Genomic DNA, 21415 nt, shown 5'->3' on the forward strand with positions numbered 1-21415 from the left:
TTTCTGACATGTAAACTGCCGTTTCCATCCATCTCTCAGTGATCTTTACTCCCGTTGAAAGTGTGTAAATAATTTACAGCAATCTAATGGAACTTTAAGGTCATATTGATTATGTACTTAAGGTATTATATTTTCAGCTGTCTGTTTTCCTCTGCATTTAGATATCCTCTTGATTTACTCCTATTCAAAAAAAGACAATGTACAACTTGGCATCAAGCATCAGGTGAAAAGTTAAAACAACGACAACAATCAACCACTCACACAGAGTTCTGTTAAAAACAACATTATTTGTTTATTTTTTTTCTCCCTCTGATATATTTTCTTTTCTTTTTTTTAAACTCCACTTCTTTAGATTTGGAGAGAAAAAAATTGTCCACTCACATAGATATGACAGAAACAGAGACAGAACGGAGATCAAATGAACCAAAAGAGTCATCCTAATCAACATCGCTTCACTGCACAGAAAATATGTCAAGATGGAAGACGATGCTGCTTGTGTTCCTTTGCTTTGTTCAGTATGTTATATCGATGCAATCTTGAAAAGTCAACACAGACAGAAATACTAATGTTGAGGTCCAGGGGTAGATTGAAACCAACATGCCTGCCATGTGAAGGTCAGATAATCCACACACACACACACACACGGACACACACACTCACAAATCAATAACACAGATTTACCAGGGTGGGAACCTGGCCTACAGAGAGGTGGCAAGGCAGCAGGCAGCGGGATTGGCATAGAGGGGGGGGGGGCACAGGTGCCAGGTTTTCTCCACCGAGAGGGAAAGGAGATGGAGAAGGACGTGGGCCAGAGGGGCAACGAGAGAGAGAGAGATGGGCATGACATCTCCATAAGATGTCTGCAAACACTAACCAAGCATTCTAGAGTAGACTCATCCACTGGATTGCAATGGACACCTAAGACACCCTAATATTTGTTATTAGTTCTCGCACTGATAAAAATGACATTTGTCTTTGTGCATTGTTATTACCTGATTGTCATTTTTCCCCCAGAAGTTTCAAAATTGCTCTGGTGAAACAACACTGTCATGACAACCCAATCGTATATTGTGTCATAAATTCAAATCTATACATCTCACATTAATAGGACAGTCTCAGACAGTTTGCGACTTAATCACACCGTACAGGTTCTCTCCCATTTTATCATATGAACACACGCCAGAACATCACTTGATGCTGTCATTCGACAAGAAAGAAATATAGTTCCATTGTCAGTTTTCGCCACGGCAACCAATATTTACCCAGCTGATTGACTGGCCAAATGGCAGGTTTGTGCTGGTGACTCACACAGGCCAAGTAATGGGGCACTCAGCATTGGAGATGTTAGGCAGGCTTCTAATTTATTTATTTATTACCTTTATTTAACTAGGCAAGTCAGTTAAGAACAAATTTGATTTTCAATGACAGCCTAGGAACAATGGGTTAACTGCCTTATTCAGGGGCAGAACAACATATTTTTACCTTGTCAGCTGAGTGATTCAATCTTGCAACCTTTTGGTTACTAGTCCAACACTCTAACCACTAGGCTACCTGCCACCCCATGTGACTAAGGAGGCTGGCTGGTGGGCGCCTCCATTGTTACCTGGTAGTGTGCAGACTCTCTGTTATTCCAGCTGTGGATGGACCAACACTGGTACACCGTTAATTATCCACTAGCTACATTCTTAGAGAGGAGAGGGTGGTTGACCAGCAACCAGCTGTAGTGCCGGCCTGTCTGTGTGGATGGAGGTGGGAGTGAGTGACTGCTGCTCTTGCCTATGTGGCTCACAAGTGTTACTTTAACCCACTATCCACACAAACAAACACTGTCAATGTTTTACATGAATAATAATATATCCTAATTAGAATTCAGAATAGAAACGATAAACTAACAAAATATCCACCTATCTACATAAATGTATATTTTTGCTCAATCAATTCTGTCCTTGTGTGTCTATCAATTCAACTACTACCAACTTTACTATATAACCTAGCTACCTCATTCAACTTCCAAGCTTAGCCCTCAGTGAGTCAAGGCAAATATCACTTCCTCTGCTTGGCAACATGTAGTCAGCATGTTTATTTAATAATGACCTATTTCCATCATGTAGCTCACCTCAGTCCAGCATGTTGTGTATGGATGCACTCATTAGTACAGCTAATGGAAATCTACTGGAGCTTAAATACACTCGCAACATTGACTCTGCTCATAAGAATTGAACAGGCCTTTAGAATAGCTGGTGAACTATAGATCATTAGGATAACACATTGTTATCTAACTAGTGGGCTATTGTGTGAAGGACAAAAGCTGGAGAGACCTGGCCGGTACTAAGGAAATCATTTATATATCAATGAGTCTGTCCCTCAATAAGACACATCTTCTTGTGTATAACCGATACATAGTACCGGTACTGAAAATCTGACATATTTCTGATAATTTATCATGTTAGTTGAATATTGACCAAATACTATCATGGCTACGGTTCTATTCCCCTTAATCTCGTCTTGTTCTATTGTACATCCTATCGTTCTAGACTCTACTCCTACTAAAGAGTCGGCTGTGTTTGTCAGACATAAGCCTCTAGATACACAGTATCGATAGGTACTGACATTTCCAAAAATTAACATTTGGTATCAATCATTTAATTGAGTACAGTAATAAAATATAATGTACTAGAAGGTGCCATTATACAGACAATTGTTAGACATCTCATTATCAGAAAGAACAAAATGCGCCTTGACTAGCTACTCTTTCAACTGACATGAAAGTAAGACGAATGACTCATTCTTCATTGTATGTTCTCTAAACACATAGTTACCTTAGTTGACAATATAGCTCGGCCAAATCGTTTCGGAGATGGGGAGAAAATCAATGTGCAATTAGGGGTGTCTTGTATCAAGGCATGATAAATTATGCTCTTTATTCTAAGGCCTTGCTATAGACACTTGACAATTCTGTCTTTGGGCCCTTGTAAAGTGACCCTGGGGAGAAATTGCCCTATTTCATGCGATCCAGTCCAATGTATCGATTAACCATTGCATTTGGAACTGAAAGTGTGTTGGGGAAATGTTCGATGTGAGAATATAGTGGTTATAATGATTCAGGATCTAACACAAAAATGAGTACATTGAAACGGTGACTGGGTGTATAGTTATCTAGCTTCTACTGCTACTCTACCACTGTATTTTCATATACTACCCGACTTGTCACTCATAAATTTAAAAAACACACCACCCAAATATGGTTATAATTTTCTTCAAAACATTTAAATAATCTAATATATAAATGAAGCAAGTTCGTTTATATTATGTACATCAACATAAGCCAAAAAGTGCTGCTTAGCAATGCTCGAGTGGTGCCCGTAGAATTAGCTTCGTGGTGCCCGTAGAATTAGCTTCGTGGTGCCCGTAGAATTGTTGGGAGTGATCAACCACATGTGAATGCACCACTTACGACCATTGGAATCATACAGTATGTCTCTGTGCTGTAATTACAGGTCAAGCTACATGACACCACACCATCTCATTAAAGTGTAAAGCGCTCGCTTGATAGGCTAGCAGATCAGGAGGGACGACGCAGCGGTCATTTTAGGAATGCTATCTGAGTTGCTATCCTATCAAGTGTCTTCTCTGTCTTTTCTCGTTCTCCCCCCATGGAGAGTTCACTGTCTGGTCAGAGTCATCCCATCTCCCTCTGCCTCAGAGCTTTGTCCCCACCAGTCGGGGCTTCTTCCCACTGTCCATCAAGGAAGTGCATTTGTTGCATCCTTCCTTTTCCCATTTCCAGTCCTCTGCACCACACAGAGTCTGATTTAACTTTCACATTTAACTCACGGAGACACTCAAACTCATTTGGGGTTATTACAAATGCCCACCATACATAACGCCCTCCATTGCATGAACTTAAAAGCACATTTCCCAGCCTTTCCCCCAGCCTAAAGCCCAAACACAAGATACAGCTTTTTTTTTCTTCCAAAGTCCCCCCAAAACGAACATTTACATGCTTTTTTTCAAACCCACATTGAGAAACATGACAGTATGTTTTTGTTATTTTCTTTTAGTTTTTTCTTCAAGGACAGAGTATGTACATACAGAAGTTCATTCCACTGATAAAATTGAGCTGGGTGCTGACATGAGACAGTATATGTGAAAGAGAGAAGACAGACAGAAAGACAGCGTGAGTGAGAGAAAACGTCAAAGAAGGAAAAACAGAATCACTGAACAAAACAACCTGCTCTTGTGCTTGAAAATCGATACCAATCAATGTCCTGTGAGTCTGAGCAAAACAAGATGAACACAAGTGGGTCTGTCTGTTGCCCTTCAGACATACCAGTGACTGACTACATTGCATAGAGCAACGGGCATCAACAGAACACGTCTCACACTATATTCAGTGAGACAACCAGATTTTCATTGACTAGCCTCCTGCTAAAGGGGACATTCACTCTTGCTAGAGCTTCACATCTCTTCATATATTAGCACACTTCATACAATAGGCTTACTAAAACAGTCCCATACTTGAATAGATTGTTAGGGGCACCCTTTACTATCATAGCACAGATTAACCAGATTGGATGCCTCTCCTATATCTTAGTTAGCAGGTTGGTTAAAATGAAATCCAACAAAAAAAGATGACAGCTATTCGCAGAATACTGAATACGGATGCTGCATATTCCTGTAAGGTCACAGGAATTGTGGGTAGTCAGCTAGTTGCTAGTGTTTGCATATAGACATAGACACAGCAGGACATGACAGAGAGACATGACAGAGAGACAGCGGATGGGTAGTTGGGGTGTCATCGAGCCTCATAGCACACGTCTCAGTGGTTGATCTGTGCAGGTAAAGTGGCTGGATAATTGAACCCTGGGGGGGGGGGGGGGGGGGGGGGGTCAATCAGGGCCCAGGTGTGGTGGTTTGTGAGGACGCGCCGCATCTGCTTTACAGGGAAGAGGGTGTCCTTGAGGAGGATGCTGTCAGGGCCAGGATTGAACGTGATTTATGGGGCCTGTCCATGGCTGGCGGGAAGGACACCGGGGGAAGCCGGAGAGTGTAGGCCCTGTCGCTTATCCAGCCATAGGTAATGGCTAATTACATCTTTATCTCCTGGTGCGCCTGTCCTGCCATACAGGGGCTGACTGACTTACAGGGACGCTGCTTTACATACATCGCTTTAAATCATTTATCCATGGAGCTGGTCTGTCTGGAGAGTGACACGCTATGGAAGCTGGTTGAATATGTGTAATATGTGTAACATGTCTTATACAGGTTAACAGCATGAAAACAAAGGTTTTAATACAGACACGTTTACAAACGATATTACATTTCATTGACTGTGGACTCTTTTGGATGAAAAGACTCCCTCGGGATCAACTTCCATGTGTTTTTAAAATCCTTGTCAAAAAGAGCACAACTTGAAAAGCTGACAACTTCGTCTTTTGCCGTTGTCGTTCAGTTCAACGAGTGCGAATTCTCCGAGGGATTAAGTACAAAATATGTTTTTGCACACACGGCTCGTCATGAGCTCTGGAGTAGTATGTGTTCTTTTTTTTTTTCTCACATGGAATTACTTTTCATATTTATTTAAATACTTATTAACATCATCAGTATTATTATCAACACCAAAAAAGTTATAGCAGTTTAACCTTGCAGAGTAAAACGGACACAGTGCAGGGGAGGAGGGGGAGTGGGAGGGAGGTTTCACGACAGGAACATCTCTAACCGGTACATGCTATCAACAAGCGACAAGGAAGGAGGATGACTGGTCAACGCCTTCAAAGCAGGAGACACGATTGTTATTTCTACAGTCCCTTCCTGGTTATGAAAACTGTAATAGAGGCTGATGGGTAATGTCATTTGCTGGATATTTGATTAGGATATTTGATTAGGATCCACATTAGCCACTGCCAATGGGAGGGTTGGATGTGGATAGACTGCCTCTAGTAACGGCATGGCTTCTGTACTGCATTATATTTACACACGAGACAGAGCACAAACCACCTTAACGATGAGGGGGGGGGGGGGCTTCTCACGTGCTTCGTCTTGGTTGCGATCCCAAAAGGATGCACTAGAAGGGCGAAGGCTATATAGAACCCCCCCCACCGCCCACCCTTCATGTGTGTTTTGACATCAATCGTAGCAGCCGCGTCCTATACACTGCCACACGGTTAAAAACTAAATAAAACAGTACTTGTGTGATCATAGGGTCAAATGTCACAGGGCCAACGGGCCAATGGACAGCTTTCAACAAGGTCACGTGACCCTCATCATAATAACTAATCATTGTTATTATAGAGTAGTTCCAACCATAAATAGGAGTGTTGTTACTCCTAGTTTTCAAATGTCTATGAGACCAACAGTAGTGTAGATCAGTCATCATTTAGATTTATAATAGTATTATTCTGGTGTTAAATATCTGTTTTCATCATCATCATCATCATCATCACAATTATCATTCTTAATAAACACAGACATCATAGACATCACCAATGTGACCCTCATTGGAAACAGCATGAAGTGGTGATAGTGGCAATAATGGTGATAGTGGCAATATAGGTAGCAAGGGGGGAGGTAGTGGGGTGAGGAATAGGGGGAAGTTGGTGTGGGTGTGAGATGCGATGCGTCAATGGCTCCTGGAATAATGCATATCATTTTTGTTTCACAGTGATGGGTTCGTAATTAAAGAAATTCCTTCTTCCTTCCGCAGGCGGGACGGGACTTCCAGGAAAAGCTCTTAGACCTTCATCAGGAGAGAGACAGAGAGGCAAAGCCAGAAGCCGACGCCCGCACTCACCCCCACGTTGACGGCCACGCCTCGCCCGTACACGGCTCCCGGCCCTGCGGCAAGGGGCCCGGGAGAGAAGGACAGGCACCGGAAGGAGAGAGGAAACCGAGGGAAGAAAGAGTGGAGAAGAATTCGTAAGGGAAAAAGGAAACAACCGGAGAAAGCGTAAGCTACAAGTAAAAAGAGGTCAAACATTTTGGGATAGAAATTAAGTCTGAGTGCAATGACAGGGACAGAGAGTAAAATCATCCCCGAAGCGATCGGATATTAGTCAGAGTGGTTTGATTTTCAGTCTGTGTCCCATTCGTATAGACGGTTCAGACCCAGCTTGTTATAATGATGAAAGATTGATGATGAATGATTTATAATGATGAAGATTAGGTAAAAGAGGAGAGGAGAAGGACAAATGATGGGAGAGATAAGACACAGAGGCAGGCGGAATGGAGGGAGTGGAGCAAGGCGGAGCAGAAGGATGTATGAGACTGACTGGCTGGGGGTGAGTCATTGGAGGGAGACTTGCCGAGAGAACAGCAGAATGAGGGAATAAAAGAGGAGAAAAGGAGGAGATGAAGGGGCTCACTTAAGATGGCAGAGTGTGGAAGGCGGGAGAGAGGGTGGGATAGAGGGAGAGAGAGAACACGGTGTTGGAAATCGCTCATTGGGGAGGGCTAATGCGAGACGGGAGGAGTGAGAAGGAGAGAAACGACAACTTCCTGGGGTAGCAGAACAGGACAGGACAGAGGGAGAAATGGAGGAGAGAAGCTCTTTGGCGTAATGGGGTGGCGAATAAAGAGATGGAAAGACGGAAGGAGGGATTGGGGAAGGAGGGAGATGAGGAAATCCAACACCGTGAGCAGGGAAAGGAAGAAAGATGGGGATGGGGCAATGCAGTGTGTGACTAGGTGTATGTTTGCATTGGTTTGCTTCTCTAAGTATGTGTGCATGCACATTTGACTACTTGTGTGATTGAGGGAAGTAGAATGAGCTTAGACACATGTATGGATGTCTGTGTGTGTATGCATCACAGGAGGCTGCTGAGGGGAGGACAGCTCATAATAATGTCCGGAATGGTGCAAATGGAATGGCATCAAACACATGAACCCATTCCACTCAGTCTTCTCCAGTTATTACCACAAGCCCGTCCTCCCCAATTCAGGTGCCACCAACCTCCTGTGGTATGCATGCATGAGTGTGTGTTTGCATGTGGCTAGCTGTGTGTACGTATGCATGCTTAAGTATGTGTGTGTGTTTGTGTGAATGCTTTAAGAGACTCACGGAAGAGCAGCATGCTGGCGTTGGAGGCTCCCAGCCTGTTGGAGGCAAAACAGGTGTAGTTGCCAAAGTGTTTGTCCGTCACGTTGGTGAAGAGCAGCAGTGAGCGCGTCTTCTCGTTCTTGATCCTCAGAGTATTGTCGTTCTCTACCGGCCTGATACAGAGAGAGAGAGAGAGAGAGAGAGAGAGAGAGAGAGAAGGGAGAGAGGGAGCGAGTTGGGTGAGATAGAGAGAGAGGGCGAGGCAGAGAGAGAGGGGGGAGGTAGATAGAGAAAGAGGGGTAGAGTGGGGGGGGGGGGGGGGTAGGAGAGCGACAGACGGAGAGAGGGAGAGAGAGAAATAACTTTATATCTGAAAGAATGTGTTAGCAATACTGGAAAGAATCTACCTAAACTATCAAATCAAATGTTATTTGTCACATGCGCCAAATACAACAAGTGTAGACCTTACCGTGAAATGCTTCCTTACAAGCCCCCTCCTCTCTGTCACTACCTCACCTGACAATTCTAATAGTCAAAATCTAACAGCAATTAAATCTACAATACTCTCTGGTGTGCCCTATTGGAGTGCGTTCTCTCTCTCTCTCTCTCTCTCTCTCTCTCTCTCTCTCTCTCTCTCTCTCTCTCTCTCTCTCTCTCTCTCTCTCTCTCTCTCTCTCTCTCTCTCTCTCTCTCTCTCTCTCTCTCTCTCTCTCTCTCTCTCTCTCTCTCTCTCTCTCTCTCTCTCTCTCTCTCTCTCTCTCTCTCTCTCTCTCTCTCTCTCTCTCTCTCTCTCTCTCTCTCTCTCTCTCTCTCTCTCTCTCTCTCTCTCTCTCTCTCTCTCTCTCTCTCTCTCTCTCTCTCTCTCACACTCACATTAAATCACACCTCTTAGCGGGAAATGGTTACTATATTCTCCCCAGAGATCTCAGAAAAACACATTCCCCCTCCACTCTGTCACTACCTTACCTGACAATTCCAATAAAATCTAACAGCACTTAAACCTACAATACTTCCCAGTGTGCCCCATTGAATGTGTTAGCAATAAAGGAAAGAAATCTACCTAACCTATTAAATCAAATCAAATCAAATGTTATTTATCACATGCGCCAAATACAACAGGCCTTACCGTGAAATGCTTACTTACAAGCCCTTAACCAACAATGCAGTTTTAAGAAAATAGAGTTAAGAAAATATTTACTAGGCAATTTGTACATTAGGGTAGGTGTAAAGTGACTATGCATAGATAATAAACAGCGAGTAGCAGCAGTGTGGGGGGGGGGGGGGGGGGTCAAAGCAAATAGAACGGGTAGCTATTTGATTAGTTGTTTGGCAGACTTATGGCTTGGGGGTAGAAGCTGTTAAGGAGCCTTTTGGACCTAGACTTGGTGCTGCTTTACCGCTTATCGTGCGGTAGCAGAGAGAAATGTCCATGACTTGGGTGACTGGAGTCTTTGTTAATTTTTCGGGGCTTCCTCCGACACCGCCTACTATATAGGTCCTGGATGGCAGGAAGCTTGGCCCCAGCAGTTTTTATACCAGGCGGTGATGCAACCTACATGTTGACCAGTTTAAAGTTCTCGCTCACATCGGTTACAGAGAGCGTGATCACACAGTCGTCCTGAACAGCTGGTGCTCTCATGCATGCTTCACTGTTGCTTGCCTCGATGCGAGCATAGAAGGCCCGTCTGGTAGGCTCGCACCACATCCGACGAGCATCAGAGCCGGTGTAGTAGGATTAAATCTTTGTCCTGTATTGAAGCTTTGCCTGTTTCATGGTTCGTCTGAGGGCATAGCGGGATTTCTTATAAGTGTCCAGCAGCCCTAGCCTTTAGCTCAGTGCGGATGTTGCCTGTAATCTATTCATTTTGGTTGGGATATGTACATATGGTCACTGTGGGGTCGACATCGTCAATGCACTTATTTATGAAGCCGGTGACTGAGGTGGTATACTCCTCAATGCCATTGGATGAATCCTGGAACATATTCCAGCCTGTGCTAGCAAAACCGTCCTATTAGAGAAAAAGTGAAGGAAAAGGAGAAGGAGGAGGTATTTTTCTTACCTGCGGTCATCTCTGTACCACTCAAAGGAGGCCGTGGGTACTGCCATGGCCTCACAGCGCAAAATGGCCGTTTTGCCCAGCTGGGCTGGCATGTTCTTCACGTCTGTGATCATGGGAGGGTCTGAACAAGGGAGAAGGAGGGAGAAGTGAGAGAAATCTTTAACATATGTACACAACGATAGTGATTAAAAGTTAAGCTCAGACAAAGAAAGGCTCAGTTACCTTCAAGGTCGAGAAAGGTTGAGGTTGATAAATACACGCCATATAATTTTCTTAAGACATACACTACCGACCGAAGGTTTTAGAACACCTACTCATTCAAGGGTTTTTCTTATTTTTTAAATATTTTCTACATTGTAGAACAACAGTGAAGACATCAAAACTATGAAATAACACATATGGAATCATGTAACCATATATATTTGATATTTCAGACTCTTCAAAGTAGCCACCATTTGCCTTGATGACAGCTTTGCACACTCTTGGCATTCTCTCAACCAGCTTCATGAGGTAGTCAGGTGTGCCTTATTAAACTGAATTTGTGGAATTTCTTTACTTCTTAATGTGTTTGAGCCAATCAGTTGTGTTGTGACAAGGTAGGGGGGGATAAAGAAGATATCCTTATTTGGTAAAAGACCAAGTCCATATTATGGCAAGAACAGCTCAAATAAGCAAAGAGAAATGACATTCTATCATTCATTTAAGACATGAAGATCAGCCAATACAAAAAATGTCAAGAACTTTGAAAGTTTCAAATACAGTAACAAAAACCATCAAGCGCTATGATGAAACTGGCTCTCATGAGGACCGCCACAAGAATGGAAGGCCTAGAGTTACCTTTGCTGCAGAGGATATGCTTATTAGAGTTACCAGCCTCAGAAATTGCAACCCAAATAAATGCTTCACAAAATTCAAGTAACAGACACATCTCAACATCAAACGTTTAGAGGAGACTGTGTTTTTAATTTAATTTTTATTTAACCTTTATTTAACCAGGTAGGCTAGTTGAGAACAAGTTCTCATTTAGAACTGCAGCCTGGCCAAGATAAAGCAAAGCAGTGTGACACAAACAACAACACAGAGTTACACATGGAATAAACAAACATACAGTCAATAATACAATAGAAAAAGTCAATATACAGTGTGTGCAAATGAGGTACGATAAGGGAGATAAGGCAATAAATAGGCATAGGGGCAAAATAATTACAATATAGATATTAAACACTGGAGTGATAGATGTGCAGAAGATGAGTGTGCAAGTACAGCTACTGGGGTGCAAAGGAACAAAAATAAATAAAGAACAGTATGGGGGTGAGGTAGTTGGATGGGCTATTTACAGATGGCCTGTGTACAGGTGCAGTGATCTGTGAGCTGCTCTGACAGCTGGTGCTTAAAGTTAGTGAGGGAGATATGCGTCTCCAGCTTCAATGATTTTTGCAGTTCGTTGCAGTCATTGGCAGCAGAGAACTGGAAGGAAAGGCAGCCAAAGGAGGAATTGGCTTTGGGGATGACCAGTGAAATATACCTGCTGGAGTGCGTGCTATGGGTGGGTGCTGCTATGGTGACCAGTGAGCTGAGATAAGGCGGGGCTTTACCTAGCAAAGACTTATAGATGACCTGGAGCCAGTGGGTTTGGTGATGAATATTAAGCGAGGGCCAGTCAACAAGAGCATACAGGTCGCAGTGGTGGGTAGTATATGGGGCTTTGGTGACAAAACGGATGGCACTGTGATAGACTGCATCCAATTTGCTGAGTAGAGTGTTGGAGGCTTTTAAAAAGGATCGATAGGATAGTCAGTTTTACAAGGGTATGTTTGGCAGCATGAGTGAAGAATGCTTTGTTGTGAAATAGGACGCCCATTTGAGATTTAATTTTGGATTGGAGATGTGAGTCTGAGTCTGTGAGTCTGGAATGAGAGTTTACAGTCTAACCAGACACCTAGGTATTTGTAGTTGTCCACATATTCTAAGTCAGAACCGTCCAGAGTAGTGATGCTGGACGGGCGGGTGGGTGTGGGCAGCGATCGGTTGAAGAGCATGCATTTAGTTTTACTTGCATATATGAGCAGATGGACGTCACGGAAGGAGAGTTGTATGGCATTGAAGCTCATCTGGAGGTTAGTTAACACAGTGTCCAAAGAAGGGCCAGATGTATACAGAATGGTGTCGTCTGCATAGAGGTGGATCAGAGAATCACCAGCAGCAAGAGAGACATCATTGATGTATACCTAGAAAAGAGTCGGCCTGAGGATTGAACACTGTGGCACCCCCATAGAGACTGCCAGAGGTCCAGACAACAGGCCCTCTGATTTGACACACTGAACTCTGTCTGAGAAGTAGTTTGTGAAGCAGGCGAGGCAGTCATTTCAGAAACCAAGGCTGTTGAGTCTGCCGATAAGAATGTGGTGACTGACAGAGTCGAAAGCCTTGGCCAGGTCGATGAATACAGCTGCACAGTATTGTCTCTTACCAATGGCGGTTTGGATATCGTTTAGGACCTTGAGCGTGGCTGAGATGCACCCATGGCCAGCTCGGAAAACCAGATTGAATAGCGGGGAAGTCTCCCGAAGACCTTACAATGGCAGCGTAGGATAGATATAGGTCTGTAGCAGTTTGGGTCTAGAGTGTCTCCCCCTTTGAAGAGGGGGAAGACCGTGGCAGCTTTCCAATCATTGGGATCTCAGACAATACGAAATAGAGGTTGAACAGGCTTGTAATAAGGGTTGCAACAATGCAGGACTGATGACCGGAGTAGGGGTAGCCAGGTGGAAAGCATGGCCAGCCGTAGAAAAATGCTTATTGAAATTCTCAATTTATTGGTGGTGACAGCCTCAGTGCAGTGGGGAGCTGGGAGGAGGTGCTCTTAGTCTCCATGAACTTTTGGAGTTTGTGCTACAGGATGCAAAATGTCTGTTTCAAAAAGCTAGCCCTTGCTTTCCTAACTGCCTGTGTATATTGGTTCCTAACTTCCCTGAAAAGTTGCATATCGGTGGGCTATTCGACACTAATGCAATCAGGCCTTCATGGTCGAATTGCTGCAAAGAGGCCACTACTAAAGGACACCAATAATTAGAAGAGACTTGCTTGGGCCAAGAAACATGAGCAATGGACATTAGACCGGTGGAAATGTGTCCAAATTTGAGATTGCTGTGTCTTTGTGGGACGGTGTGTGTGAACGGATGATATCCGCATGTGTATTTCCCACTGTGAAACATGGAGTAGAAGGTGTTATGGTGTGGTGGTGCTTTGCTGGTGACACTGTCTGTGATTTCTTTAGAATTCAAGGCACACTTAACCAGCATGGCTACAACAGCATTCTGCAGCGATTCGCCATCCCATCTGGTTTGGGCTTAGTGGGACTATCATTTGTTTTTCAACAGGACAATGACCCAACATACCTCTAGGCTGTGTAAGGGCTATTTAACCAAGAAGGAGAGTGATGGAGTGCTGCATCAGATGACCTGGCTTCCACTATCCCCCGACCTCAAACAAATTGAGATGGTTTGGGATGAGTCGGACCACAGAGTGAAGAAACAGTAGCCAACAAGTGCTCAGCATATGTGGGGACTCCTTCAATACTGTTGGAAAAGCATTCCAGGTGAAGCTGGTTGAGAGAATGCCAAGAGTGTGTCAACGCTGTCATCAAGGCAAAGGATGGCTAATATAAATATATTTCGATTTGTTTAACACTTTTTGGTTACTACATGATTCCATATGTGTTCTTTCATAGTTTTGATGTCTTCACCATTATTCTACAATGTAAAACATAGTAAAAATGAGTAGGTGTTCTAAAACTTGTGAGATATTGCATTCATACATATTGATACATAACTGAATCTTACATATTCAGTCATATTTGACATACATTGAATAAAAATATAAATGCAACATGTAAAGTGATGGTCCCATGTTTCTTGAGCTCCAATTAAAGATCCCAGAAATGTTCCATATGCACAAAATGCTTATTTCTCTCAAATTTTGTGCACAAATTTGTTTACATCCCTGTTATTGAGCATATCTCCTTTGCCAAAATAATCCATCCACCTGACAGGTGTGGCATATCAAGAAGCTGATTAAACAGCACGGTCATTACATATGTGCACCTTGTGTTGGGGACAATAAAAGGCCACTAAAATTTGCAGTTTTGGCATACAACACAATGCCACAGATATCTCAAGTTTTGAGCGAGCGTGCAGTTTGGCACTCTGATTGCAGGAATGTCCACCAGAGTTGTTGACAAATCATTGATTGTTCATTTCTCTACCATATGTCGTTATAGAGATTTTGATAGTATGTCCAACTGGCCTCCCAACCACAGACCATGTGTATGGCGTTGATTAGGCGAGTGGTTTGCTGATGTCAACATCACGAACAGAGTGCCCCATGGATGCATTGGGGTGATGGTATGGGCAGGCATAATCTACGGACAACGAATACAATTGCATTTTATCGATTGTCAATTTGAAAGCACAGAAATACCGCGACGAGATCCTGAGGCCCATTTTTTTTTACGGTATCTGTAACCAGTCATGTGAAATCCATAGATTAGGGCCGAATGAAGTTATTTCCTTTGACTGATTTCCTCATCTGAACTGTAACTCAGTAAAATACTTTAAATTGTTGCATGTTGATTTTATATTGTTTTGTTCAGTATAGTATTATCTTATCTATGTGTGGGGTGTCTGTGTCTGTGACTGTTTCTGTGTGTCTGTGTATGTGAGTGCATGCATGTGTTTTTGGTTTGTAGGGACACTCACAGTTGACGGTGACCTTGACTTTGCGTATGTCGGGCTGCGTCACTCCGTTGTTGGTGATGCACTCAAACTCCTCCGCCTGATGCCGCTTGATCTCTGTTATGTCCAGGAATTCCCCCTCACTCATTAGACCATCTGATTGGACAAAGGACAGGGTCAAAGGATAGAAGCCAGAGGTTATCACAGGCTGAGATGTGCATTTGTTCAAGGTCAATTAAATAAATTAGTGTGAAAATACCAGATTTTGCCCACTAGATGCCACTGTTGCTAATACTGCCACCACACCCTTTTATACATTTTTCTGGTCTCTTGTGTTTATTAAATGTGACTCGTTTCAGGAAACTAGGCATATGTCGCACGTCACTACTTCACAGGAGAGTTATTTGAATATAAACATACATTTTTTGGGCAGAAGTGCATTCTGAAACACCTGACCTTTCATGTGCAGTAATAACAAACTATGCCATCTGTAAATACGAATAAAATTGTTAAATTACGAGACTTGTTGATTTAGCCATGGAAAAAGTCAGGAACCTTCCCGCTAGCCATGATTGGCTGAGATAATGGATGGACTGGACATGCCAAGAGACGAGTTCAGATTGGTCTGACATGTAGCACGCTTCTGTCTATAACAAATGGCTGCTCAGTATGTGTAGGTCATACATTCTAACGCAGCTTTTAAAAAATATATCACAAATAACTGCAATAGTATTGCGCTCCACTTTCTGCAGGACAGAGTTTTGAAATCAGTGGAATGCCCGGTTGAAGCAGAGTATGATAGCTAAGGAGATTCTAGAGTTTGATAGCAAATATGTGAAGGAAGTCTAAAAGAGAACACAAGCCTGTTGTATGAAACCCCTGTCTACAGTCTACAGAAAAAAGGCAAACTCGGCTCCATCATTGATTGAATCAGATGGCTCATTCATCACAAAACACACCGATTTTGCCAACTACTTGAAAGACTTTTCATTGGCAAGATATGCAAACTTAGGTATGACGTGCTAGCAACAAACACTAACAGTACACATGCAAGCATATCTGACCAAATTATGAAATTGTACTTCTGAATTCCGTAAAGTCAGTGTGGAATTCAGTTTTTCTTTATTTTTACTATTTTCTACATTGTAAAATAATAATGAATACATCAACACTATGAAATAACACATATGGAATCATGTAGTAACCAACAAAGTGTTAAACAAATTCTTCAAAGTTGCCACCCTTTGCCTTGATGACAGCTTTGCAAACTCATTCCAGCTTCACTTGGAATGCTTTTCCAACAGTCTTGAAGGAGTTTCCACATATGCTGAGCACTTGTTGGCTGCTTTTCCATCACTCTGCTGTCCAACTCATCCCAGACCATCTCAATTGGGTTGAGGTTGGGTGATTATGTAGGCCAGGTCATTTGATGCAGCACTCTATCACTCTCCTTATTGGTCAAATAGCCCTTACACAGCCTGGAGGTGTGTTGGGTCATTGTCCTGTTGAAAAACAAATGATAGTCTCACTAAGCGCAAACGAGATGGGATGGCGTATCGCTGCCGAATGCTGTTGTAGACATGCTGGTTAAGTGTGCCTTGAATTCTAAATCAATCACTGATTGTTTCACCAACAAAGCAACCCCACACCTCCTCCTCCATGCTTCACGGTGTGAACCACAAATGCAGAGATCATCCGTTCACCTACTCTGTGTCTCACAAAGACATGGCGGTTGGAACCAAAAATCTCAAATTTGAACTCATCAGACCAAAGACATTTTCCGGATTGAAGTAATGATGGACTGTCCTTTCTCTTTGCTTATTTGACCTGTTCTTGCCATAATATGGACTTGGTCTTTTACCAAATAGGGCTATCTTCTGTGTACCACCACTACCTTGTCACAACACAACTGGCTCAAACACATTAAGAAGGAAATAAATTCCACAAATTAACTTTTAACAAGGCACACCTGTTAATTGAAATGCATTCGAGGTGACTACCTCATGAAGCTGGTTGAGAGAATGTGCAAAGCTGTCATCAAGGCAGATCGTGGCTACTTTGAAGAATCTCAAATATAAAATAGATTTAGATTTGTTTAACACATTTTTGCTTACTACATGATTCCATATGTGTTATTTCATAGTTTTGATGTCTTCAGTATTATTCTACAATGTAGAATAACGAAAAACCCTGGAGTGAGTTGCTGTGTCCATCGACTAGCTAACATTACGTGTATGATCTGTGTAGTAATATTATTTGTATCTCAGAGACATTTGCATTGCTAGTTATAGCCTAATGTTAGCTAGCTAGCTAGCTAATGTTGAATCTAGTTGGTTAGCTACCTGCAGGTTGATGTAGCGTAGTAACATTATGAGTTGGGATTATGGTTCATTGTTTAGCTAGTTAGCTAGCTGCAGGTCTAAACAAAATACTCCACTATGCAAGGTACCATATCACTGTACCATTTACACATTCTGTATTCTGTGCATGTGACAAATAAACGTTGATTTGATATAGTGTGGGTTTCACAGCGACGGTAACGTGAAGAACAACATTACCTGCATTAAAGTCAAATTAGGATATAACGTTGGGCCAACGAGACATGACCAAGTTCTAAAATTCTCTGGTAGAATGCCCTGCTTTTATTTTGTCACACTCGCAACCGTAAGCTATTTTCTGTAATTAGCTTGTCGTTAACTTGTAAATGATGATTGTATTGTGAGTTTATTTTCCTGTAACTTAACGTTAGCTCGCTAGGCATATATCTAACAAGCTAGAAACAAACCAAAATATTGTTAAGAAAGTTGCTATAAGTTGCCTGGTTCGTAAATTCATTTTTAAATTGATGGGTTTATTGGTGTTAATATACACCAGTCATGCTGTTTCAGGCCACCAGGCTGCCGATGTCATGTATGTGAATCCTTAAAGAGATGGGCGGGGCTAAGGCTTATGAAGGCTGTGAATGATGCTGGATGGGTGTAGACAAAGAAGAACTCTCCAGTACGTGTACAAAAACATTCCAGGGCTATTTTCTCAGAAGTGGGGTTACAAGTTTATCAACTTTCAAAGTAGCATTACTTTCCCATTGTTCCTCAACTGTAGTGTATAATATACCATTTCCTATGTAAAGATCACCATTTCAAATGTTTCTACTTAAGACCGAATTGAACCGGTTGGTCACAAATGGATCACAATATTTTATTTTCAACTTTGGGTAGAAAACCAAAAGCTTTTCCTCATGATGAGATGAAAAGGTTGTGGTGGCAGCAGCAGGAATAGTGGAATCAAGTGGGAAAAACTTGGTACCTTCACAATCATTTATGGTAAAGAATACAAGCGAATTCAATGGGGAATGAAACCATAAACAGAATCACAAAGGTTGAAAAAGCAATACCACAAGCAGCAGCTCCATACTACTTGTCAGAGATAGAGAGACATGATACTGTATACTGTTTGTTGGTGTGGGATTGGTGTCTGTGGGTGACTGCTGATAATTCTATTGGATTCCTCCTGTCTTACTCATTGTCAGAAATAACTATGGTCCAAATTGAATGTTAGGTACTATATTTATTGGAAATTACATGAATACTATAAATTAAAATGGCCAATTTGGGTGTAATCAATTAGCTTCATTTCTCAGAGATCAAATTATATTCCTTCCATTTGGTGCCTAATGAACACGACCCAGATGTAGAATAAAGTTGCCCTAGATGCTGATTTATGGTCCGTTTGGGGGTTTTGCCAGGTGTGGATTGGAGGAGGTGGAAGCTGATCCTAGATCTGTGTTGGGATGTTACTGTATGTCCATGAGCAACAGATACTGAAGCTAGGGACTGAGGCTTGACAACAATGTTACATCACTCCTTCACAAAGCCTCTACAGAAATAAATAGGTATTTATTTTTAAACGAGTTTGGCCACACCAAACTCGACAGGGGTAACAGTGTGTGAGTCACTATGCAGTAAGAACAAAATGGAGCTGTTACGTGGTGTTTGACAAAACTCCCTAGTACACTGACAAGCGAATTAGTCTGTCGCTCACTTCGGCACCCCTCGTTGTCCTATGGCAATGTGTCGGCAAAAGTCTTTAACAAGTCAAAGAGACCGGCTGGCTAGAATATATTGGCTTTATCCATGTAAGGGAATGGATGCTCCACACAGCTAGATGTTTCTGGCAGCCTCCAAGCTCCAACACCATTAAGCTTTTCTCTAATTTTGCCCATTAAAGAAGTCAGGCTGTGGAACACGACATAATACATAATCTGTCTGCTAACAAGGAAATCCACAGCTTAAATTGCTGCTCAGTTATCAGAATAACACATTTTTAAAAGCCAGCCAGTCAGTGGACCACTGGCCTCCACACACACACACACACACACACACGCACACTCGCACACACGCACACACCCACACACACACACACACACACCCCCCTGCCCCCCCACAAACACACATGTGCCTAAACCCGCGTAACAATTGACGCACGACACACTAAACTGTAGCAATAATTCCTGTAAGAGATTAGCGCGGAGGTTCCAATTGAAGATTATACTGGGGGATTATTAGCTGCTGCTACTGAGCTGGAGATGATTATCTGCAGCTGCTGCAGTGGCGATACAGCCTGCCGCCCGCCACCCTGTAGCGAGTAGTGGCAGCGGTGGCGAGACGCGCTGGGGGTTTACAGCAATGTTATTCACTCATAACACTAGCCTAATACATTTGGCTCCCCTGTGACATCCCCGACGACGCTGGCTGAGCACCCAACTCTGCCCCCAGGGAAGAAGGGAAGGCAAGGGAAGGGACAGAAGCCAGAGATCCAAATCGCTGAGACACAACCAGGGCGGCAGAAGAAATATTTAAAGAGACTGGCCTAATATATTATAGACGGCTTCTAGAAAGGAGGGAGAGAGAGAGAAATACAAAAAGATACAGAAAGTGAACGAGTGGTTGACATCAAAATAAAGAGAAAGGTAGGTCCGGTTGGGGTATTTCATGTGCACTTTTGTGGCTATTTTCATTCTCAGCAGCTGTGTGATGTAATGTGTCAGTACACAGCATCCCCCCCCCCCCCCCCCCCCTTCATTCCCTGCCTCCCTCTGACTTGTCTCTGACCGTTCCTCCACGGGGAGGTCATATCAGGGAATCAGTCCTCCAGTGAATTCTCATGGCTCTCACAATGGCCTGTACAACACTGCAGCTCCATCAGATGCTTACACAGACACTACTGGAGGAAGACCTAGGGCTTTTGTGATCATTTGTGATCATTTTTTAAATTTGATCTTTATTTCACTAGGCAAGTCAGTTAAGAACAAATTCTTATTTACAATGACGACCTACCAAATGGCAAAAGGTCTCTTAAACAGTTCCCTATTCCCTCTTTAATGCATTAATTTGACCAGGACCCAAGAGGACTCCCCTAGGGCTCTGATTAAAAGTAGTGCACCATATAAAATAGGGGGTGCTTATATTTGTCCTGTTTCACACATGTACAAGTTTGTAACCTGTACAAGTATGACATGGAAATGTGTTTTCTGCTTATCCCACTCCCCCTGAGAGTGGGGTCATGGCCAGGGATCAGCCATTATTGACAGCGACCCTGGAGCAATTAGGGTTAAGTGCCTTGCTCAAGGGCAGATTGACCGATTTTTTTCACATAGTTGGCTTGGGGATTCGAACAAGCACTCTTTTAGTTACTGGGCCAATGATCTAACCGCTAGGCTACCTGCCGCCATACAGTAACTGAAAGGTTGCATGTTTGAATCCCGAGCCGACTAGGTGAAACAAACCGAACAAATCGATTTTGACCACTCGTTCTCTTTGTCTTTTCTTGCCTCTCCGTTTCTCTGTTTATTTTCTCTCTCTCTCTCTCTCTCTCTCTCTCTCTCTCTCTCTCTCTCTCTCTCTCTCTGTCTCTCTCTCTCTCTCTCTCTCTCTCTCTCTCTCTCTCTCTCTCTCTCTCTCTCTCTCTCTCTCTCTCTCTCTCTCTCTCTCTCTCTCCTTTCTAGAAGCCGTCTATAAGATATTAGGCTATTCTTCTGCAGGCCTGGTTGTGTCTCAGCGATTTGTATCCCTGGCTTCTTTCCCTTCCTTTGCTTTCCCTTCTTCCCCGGGGGCGGAGTTGGGTGCTCAGCCAGCGTTGACGGAGATGTGTGGGGGTGCCATTTCAGACACAGACCTGGACTTCCACCACCAACCAAACACTTAGATTAGACCTGAGGGGAAAAGAGGAAGCCAGACCGATGGTTGAAAGGAAAGAGGTCAAAGTTTAGATCTGCCCTGCAGTGAAACTGTAGTCCATTTCCCTATAGCACGTTGACACTTTAGGAGCACTGAGCAGTCAGACTCAGTCAGAGCCTTTGAGTTTTATTGCAGTGGAGTGTATCTGTAGCAGAGGTGGTCTGGTTCTTTCTAGCTCTATCAGCGGTAGTCGAGCATCTGTCAGACATTGTTTGTTTAACTGAGACCATAGTGAATGGAGTCTGATGCGATGGAGTGGGTGGGCCAGAGAGCATCGATGTGGAGTGCTGTTTGTATGTGTGTGTGTGTGTGTGCGTCTTGTCTAATGGATAGGATGTCCAATGATAAGAG

The 21415-nt window shown here is 43.1% G+C and overlaps 1 protein-coding gene across 1 annotated transcript in view; it reads right to left on the reverse strand.

Annotated features, from left to right (window-relative positions):
* Window positions 1–380: 380 nt before the first annotated feature.
* iglon5 (IgLON family member 5) overlaps window positions 381–21415 on the reverse strand; it is a 142066-nt gene continuing 121031 nt past the window's right edge. The window contains exons 5-8 of the mRNA XM_020497478.2: window positions 14853–14984; window positions 10096–10216; window positions 8057–8208; window positions 381–6834 (exon numbers count right to left, since the gene is read on the reverse strand). Of these exons, the coding sequence (XP_020353067.2) occupies window positions 6731–6834; window positions 8057–8208; window positions 10096–10216; window positions 14853–14984 (509 nt within the window). The 3' untranslated portion in view covers window positions 381–6730. The remainder of the gene's footprint in view (window positions 6835–8056; window positions 8209–10095; window positions 10217–14852; window positions 14985–21415) is intronic.

This window comes from Oncorhynchus kisutch, linkage group LG13, assembly GCF_002021735.2.
Source record: "Oncorhynchus kisutch isolate 150728-3 linkage group LG13, Okis_V2, whole genome shotgun sequence".
Classification (NCBI taxonomy): Eukaryota; Metazoa; Chordata; class Actinopteri; order Salmoniformes; family Salmonidae; genus Oncorhynchus; species Oncorhynchus kisutch.